Consider the following 7927-nt stretch of genomic DNA (forward strand, 5'->3'; position numbering starts at 1 on the left):
AAGTGTCTAACCAGATCATATCGTTTGATGAGCCACATTTTCTGTTGAATAGTGTTTCGACTGGTATATGACACACTTTGTATATCAGAAAAAATACACATATACACATGATTTCTGTAGACTATATAATATGTCTTATGATGAAATCCTAGAAATAAACTACTGACGCTTGCTGAAACTCGAAATGTCTGTTACAATATGAAATATGTTATTAATATTACTGATCCAATTTATTTAAAAATTTCTGATCAAAGCTAAGAAGCTATCTGCATGTAGCTGACCCTAATTTTGAAATGATGGATGGCCTACAGGAAAATTAACTAGTAAACTTATTCTTGTCTGACCGGATAGTAGGCTTTGACTGTCACTATTATAGCACACCCACATCCCTAAGCTGCGAAGAATTTTTTTTTTTTTTTTACGGAAATAGGTGCAACCCATGAACCTTCGGATTCGCAGTCCAAAAAAGGTAACCACTATGACACACCTGACACCCAACTAGGCCGGAAGTGACTCGGATCAAACTGCCCAAGGTTCGAGACGTCATATTACTAAACAAAATCCCCAGTTTCAGTGAAAAAGAGTTGAAGAGTATAGCTAGCTGTGGCATCGGGTTCTACTGGCTGATTTCCTTTCCTTTGATTAGTAGTTCAAACTTAGAGACAGCCACGTCAGAATCCTAATAGGTCTCTGATTAGGTCCTTTAACTAAAGTACATTCAAAGTAACCCTCAGTTTAAGAAGTCCCATTCCTTAAGTCCTTTAGCTCTATAATGTGTGTTTTGTCTGACCATAATTGTTTTTGTTTGGATAACCAGGTTCGATATTACACCACTATAGTGAACTATAAAAAATCCATATGATTCGCTGGCTAATATTTATTACACCCAAGATTGCGGAGCAGCAGTTTTATTTCTGAAGCTATATCAAGATGTATCTAAAAAAAGAAACAAATCAGACATCTATTAATAATTGGTGAATGTTAAATGTATTAAATGTATTAAAAGTATTAGTATCTTATCTAAACAAAATCATCTGGCGATATGTAACTTTTAGAAATAAACAATTTCACGCCATATAGCACACTCCAGGACCACAGATTGTTCCTTTTGGGCAGCAACCTCCGGGACAACAGATGTATAAGAAAGGGCAGCAAGTGTCTTGTTCATTACAGCACGTGGCTTGTGGCAGTGGACAACATCCCATCGCGCAGCAGGTATTCAGTGTAGGACAACAGAAAGGACCTGTAGTGCAACATTCGGCCTGGGGTAGGGGACAACAACCGTAGGGTCCAATAACAGGAGGAAATTCGCAGCATGTGTTGTCATCTGGACATGTGGTTCCATCCGGGCACTTGACATCATCATTTGCGTATTTTAGTGGTAATACGCTTGTATTATGGACATGCACTGTACAGAATATATATTAAATAATTGGTTTATAATCACCTGCCATTTATATTTATCATCCAGATATTATATCTATAGAAAACAAGTAACAAATATACAAAGTTTTTCACCTATTTAGAGAATTAATATGTAGTATAAACAAGTATATTTTCGTGTAAATTAATTAAGGTTGCCAAATAAATATGTCTGATTATATAATTTATCTTTATTCGTGAAATATCGGATAAATCCAATTTATTACATATTCTAGAAAAAATGCCTTAATAATGTGGAAATGTTGAGTGTCTTAAATAAACGTTTTCTTATTAAAGGATACTAACTGAAACCCTTGGATAATTCATAATTGTGGCGGTAAAAGTGCATTGAAGAAAACAGTATTGTTTGTTGAATCGACGGCACTCTTTCTGAGAAAAGCTAAAATCCATATAACTTCCCATCCTCCCGTCCCTAATAATTAGGGCATGAAAGGTTATATAAAGTATATAAAAGTTTGCTCGTCGTGGGGAAATGAGGGCAGGGTTATCACACGTGCTAACTCTGATTCGCTCAACCGTAAATAAAATAATAATGGTGCACATCTTTGTGTTAAGGACAGCGTGCAATCGCACGAGTACATTAGCGAGCTCGTGAATTCAAGCAAGTCAGAGATCCAAAGAAAGTGAATAATAGATTCAACCAAAGATATGAATGGTATGTTAGCCTCACGAATTAGGTCTCTGAAGGGGGTAGCTGTGGTAAATTTATGGGCTTATAACGGTAAAATCCGGGGTTCGAATCGGGTAGACACAGCAGATAGCCCCACGTTGCTTTGTTGTCAAACAAACTCCTGCAGTGAAAAACAAATTAGAAATTAATTTCATCACAAGGGAACGGGAAAATTATTAGTTTCTGCTTCCTTGTCAACAACCAATGCGCAACTATCTCATAGTCAGGCGTTGTGAATGTGTTTAAAAGTCGCGATAAGATGGCGGTGATTTTCGTCAATGAAGGCAAAGCTCCAAAGTTTAAAATGTAAATAATCAAAACAGTTTAGTATACATAGTTATGATTTCCAACAACTTCCAACGCCATTCGAAATATATATAAAAAGTTGAAGGAACTGCCTTCAGGATCGATACAATCTTCACATGTACAGTTCTATATTATAATATAGACGTTGAATCTTAAAAACTATGTTGCGTTATGCACCGTCTCAAATAATCTCCAAAGATACATGAAAACCCTAATAATTCATCTAAACTTCATTTATACCCTCTAGAGATATACACAGGCAGACACACTTTCTGTAGATACACTCAGACTTGATATTATATTTCTATAGATGCACTCAAACTTGGTATTATCTTTATATAGATACATTCAGACATACGGTTATCTTTCTACAGATACAGTCAAACTTGGTATTATCTTTCTATATACACATTCAAACTTGATATTGTCTTTCTACCGATATACTCAAACTTGATATTATCTTTCTACCGATATACTCAAACTTTATATTATCTTTCTACCGATATACTCAAACTTGATATTATCTTTCTACCGATATACCCAAACTTTATATTATCTTTCTACCGATATACTCAAACTTTATATTATCTTTCTACCGATATACTCAAACTTGATATTATCTTTCTACCGATATACCCAAACTTTATATTATCTTTCTACCGATATACTCAAACTTGGTATTATCTTTCTACCGATATACCCAAACTTTATATTATCTTTCTACCGATATACTCAAACTTTATATTATCTTTCTACCGATATACTCAAACTTGATATTATCTTTTTACCGATATACTCAAACTTTATATTATCTTTCTACCGATATACTCAAACTTTATATTATCTTTCTACCGATATACCCAAACTTTATATTATCTTTCTACCGATATACTCAAACTTTATATTATCTTTCTACCGATATACTCAAACTTTATATTATCTTTCTACCGATATACTCAAACTTTATATTATCTTTCTACCGATATACTCAAACTTGATATTATCTTTCTACCGATATACTCAAACTTTATATTATCTTTCTACCGATATACTCAAACTTTATATTATCTTTCTACCGATATACTCAAACTTTATATTATCTTTCTACCGATATACTCAAACTTTATATTATCTTTCTACCGATATACTCAAACTTTATATTATCTTTTTATCGATATACTCAAACTTTATATTATCTTTCTTAGACATAAAAACTTGCCATTATTCTTCTATTAAAACATTCAAACTTAGTGATATATTTCTGAAAACACACTGAAACTTAAAAAGTTTGGTTTTTTTAATTTCGCGCAAAGCTACACGAGGCCTATCTGCGCTAGTCGTCCCTAATTTAGCAGTGTAAGACTAGAGAGAAGGCAGCTAGTCTTTACCATCCACCGCCAACTCTTGGGCTACTTTTTTACAAACGAATAATGGGATTGACCGTCACATTATAATGCTCCTACGACTGAAAAGGCGAGCGTGTTTGGTGTGACGGGGATTCGAGCTCGCGACCCTCGGATTATGAGTCGAGTACCTTAACCATCTGGCCATGCCGGGCCAAACGTAAAAGAAAAAAAAACTATATAGGTTCACACAAACTTCTCATTATCTCTCTAGAAAAATATTCAAACTTTATATAAAATCACTGAGAAAACATACATTCTTCTCAGAACTTTGTATGATTACATTAAACCTTATAAAGGCTCTGACATACAATCTTTTAAGACTTGTAAAAGAGCACCATTTTTTCTCAGAACTTTTTTAACGATACATCTAATATTATTAAGTAATTTCTAGGGAACAAGCAATCTTTATAAAAGCCGTCTAAAATACATACAATGTTGTTAAATACGCAGTGGGGTATATGTAATATCTATAAAAGCCTTCTGAAAATACATACAATGTTGTTAAATACACTGTAGAGTATATGTAATCTTTAGAGCAGCCTTCTAAGGACTGTATTAAACATTCTCTAGGGTACATGTAACAATTCTTTAAATATTTTCGTAAAATCACTAATGATAAATCTGGTAAAAAATTTAAGGGTAAATTTGAGTTTTTTATAATATCTTTTATAACACAAAAATGCATACAATCTTCTGGGTATCCCTCTAGTGGACAAAATGATATAAAAGAATTTTAGAAGGTGATTACACTGTCATAATAAATGTCTGGAACTAAGAGTGTATGTATTTTATTATAGCAAGGCCACCGAGGGGAATTAAATCCCTGATTTTAGCGTTGTAAATCTGTGGACTTACCGCTATACTAGTAGGGGGTTATACACGAATAGTTAAAGTTAACCCAGATTAATCACACACAGAACTTTATATCCTTTTTAACCATTTAAGATTAATTTTATTTTGCAGTTAAAAAACTTTCTTTCGAATATTCGTTTAGGAAATCAAACCAAGTAAATTCAGTTAACACTAACTGTTTAACCACTGGTGTGTCAAAAAGTTACTGCCACATTTATTTAATAAACTTATATAAAAATACTTCATTACTCTATGATTTCCACTAGTTGTGATGAAACGTTGTTAAAAACCAAAAACAACCATACATTTCTTAATAATTCACACAAAATAAACCATTCTGCTTACCGTAATTTTTCATTTTAACTTTTAAAGCCATTTCATTTTTCACTCCTGAAGCGCCCCACGCCAGGCACCAGAGTAGCAACAACCGCAACTGAATAGAAGAAAATAAATAAATTCCTTGATACGTTTCTTTCATTATAGTTTAAGCACCGACAAAAAATTCAAGAAAGACACTCTGTTTGATACCAGAAGCCCTAAGCAGTAATATATATTTTCACACGGGGGAGATGTCCCTCGCAATCTTTGTGACTTGCTTGTGGTTATTTTGCTGTTCTTCAAATAACATGATCAGTAATTACCCCGACAACTTTACCCTTTATACGATATGATCAGGAGCACACCTAATATTTCTGACCAGTGACTAAGTCTGATATGACAGACATGCACGGACTCTAGAACAATAGATCAAAAATGAACTCAAATAGCTACAAAATTGAAAATGTGGAAACAATTTTGGGATTAAAAACATCTACCTTGCCACAGCAAGTGCTTCGTTTATGAATAATATAATAGAGCTAACATTATTAGAATTATGTAGATAATTACCATTATCTTTGCCTAAGAAAAAAGATTATTTAGCAACTGTTTCTTGAACACTCGAGTAACGGACTTTACACATTGCTTATTTTCTTATTCCAGGAAGTTACTTAAGTAAAACGTCACATCCAAATCGAACCTGATTGGTTAGTTAAAATTGTGTTAAACTTCCTTGTGAAACTAAACAGAGATTAACTTGATTAAGATTTAAATGCTATAAGACATGAACAGCACAGTTCCTTGCATTTTGTGGTTATGATTATAAACAAAACACAGTTACGTCTGAAATAAGTGATCTGTAATGTTTCTACGTTCGTAGTTTTGTAGAGATGGAAGCAAATATCATAGAAGGGAGACAGCCAGACAGTCTAATGTAACAAGTGGGAGGGTGTGGGAACAAACTTACAATAAGGACAAAAATAACAAACAACAAATTCCAAACTAAATTGAACTCAGTTTCTAGTAACCTTTTGAAAGTTCTAAGATTTTGTACAACTTTTCATCTAAAACAAAAGACGATTTGTGGGGTAAAATAACTTTACTGGAGTTTTATCGTACAGTGAAAATACAATTTACATTTGAAAAACAAACAAACTAAAAACAAAAGCGACATTATTTGAAATATTGTATTTAAGGCTGCCAGCGGAATATCAAAATATTATGATCTATGTATCAGATACAGTATGCTACTCTACAACAGTTTATCAAAATATTATGATCTATGTATCAGATACAGGATACTACTCTACAACAGTTTATTAAAATATTATGATCCATGTATCCGATACAGTATACTACTCTACAACAGTTTATTAAAATATTATGATCTATGTATCAGATACAGGATACTACTCTACAACAGTTTATTAAAATATTATGATCCATGTATCCGATACAGTATGCTACTCTACAACAGTTTATTAAAATATTATTATCCATGTATCAGATACAGTATGCTACTCTACAACAGTTTATTAAAATATTATGATCCATGTATCCGATACAGTAGGCTACTCTACAACAGTTTATTAAAATATTATGATCCATGTATCAGATACAGTATGCTACTCTACAACAGTTTATTAAAATATTATTATCCATGTATCAGATACAGTATGCTACTCTACAACAGTTTATTAAAATATTATGATCCATATATCCGATACAGTAGGCTACTCTACAACAGTTTATTAAAATATTATGATCCATGTATCAGATACAGTATGCTACTCTACAACAGTTTATCAAAATATTATGATCTATGTATCAGATACAGGATACTACTCTACAACAGTTTATTAAAATATTATGATCCATGTATCCGATACAGTATGCTACTCTACAACAGTTTATTAAAATATTATTATCCATGTATCAGATACAGTATGCTACTCTACAACAGTTTATTAAAATATTATGATCCATGTATCCGATACAGTATGCTACTCTACAACAGTTTATTAAAATATTATGATCCATGTATCAGATACAGTATGCTACTCTACAACAGTTTATTAAAATATTATGATCCATGTATCAGATGCAGTATCTTACTCTACAACAGTTTATTAAAATATTATGATCCATGTATCAGATGCAGTATCCTACTCTACAACAGTTTATTAAAATATTATGATCCATGTATCAGATGCAGTGTCCTACTCTACAACAGTTTATTAAAATATTATGATCCATGTATCAGATGCAGTGTCCTACTCTACAACAGTTTATTAAAATATTATGATCCATGTATTAGATGCAGTATCCTACTCTACAACAGTTTATTAAAATATTATGATCCATGTATCAGATGCAGTATCCTACTCTACAACAGTTTATTAAAATATTATGATCCATGTATCAGATGCAGTGTTCTACTCTACAACAGTTTATTAAAATATTATGATCCATGTATCAGATACAGTATGTTACTCTACAACAGTTTATTAAAATATTATGATCCATGTATCAGATACAGTATACTACTCTACAACAGTTTATTAAAATATTATGATCCATGTATCAGATACAGTATGTTACTCTACAACAGTTTATTAAAATATTATGATCCATGTATCAGATACAGTATACTACTCTACAACAGTTTATTAAAATATTATGATCCATGTATCAGATACAGGATACTACTCTACAACAGTTTACTAAAATCTCGAAAGATTGTTGTTTGTTTTGGAATTTCGCACAAAGCTACTCGAGGGCTATCTGTGCTAGCCGTCCCTAATTTAGCATTGTAAGACTAGAGGGAAGGCAGCTAGTCATCACCACCCACCGCCAACTCTTGGGCTACTCTTTTACCAACGAATAGTGAGATTGACCGTCACATTATACACCCCCACGGCTAAAAGGGCGA

General features: G+C 32.6%; 1 protein-coding gene across 3 annotated transcripts; it reads right to left on the reverse strand.

Annotated features, from left to right (window-relative positions):
• Positions 1–892: 892 nt before the first annotated feature.
• Positions 893–5711, reverse strand: LOC143252530 (uncharacterized). Of its 3 annotated transcripts, none has more exons than XM_076504813.1 (3): positions 5566–5711; positions 5023–5110; positions 893–1408 (listed from the first exon to the last, which is right to left on the reverse strand). In XM_076504813.1, the coding sequence occupies exons 1-3, from the start codon at positions 5566–5568 to the stop codon at positions 1068–1070; spliced, it is 432 nt and encodes a 143-aa protein (XP_076360928.1). In that variant the 5' UTR covers positions 5569–5711; the 3' UTR covers positions 893–1067. The 3 variants fall into 3 exon arrangements, with proteins under 3 accessions (XP_076360928.1, XP_076360929.1, XP_076360927.1); XM_076504814.1 differs by lacking the exon at positions 5566–5711 and adding an exon at positions 5206–5451; XM_076504812.1 differs by lacking the exon at positions 5566–5711 and having other exon boundaries at positions 5023–5448.
• Between the last annotated feature and the right edge of the window lie 2216 nt (positions 5712–7927).

The sequence above is a fragment of the Tachypleus tridentatus genome, chromosome 6 (genome assembly GCF_004210375.1).
Source record: "Tachypleus tridentatus isolate NWPU-2018 chromosome 6, ASM421037v1, whole genome shotgun sequence".
Taxonomy (NCBI): Eukaryota; Metazoa; Arthropoda; class Merostomata; order Xiphosura; family Limulidae; genus Tachypleus; species Tachypleus tridentatus.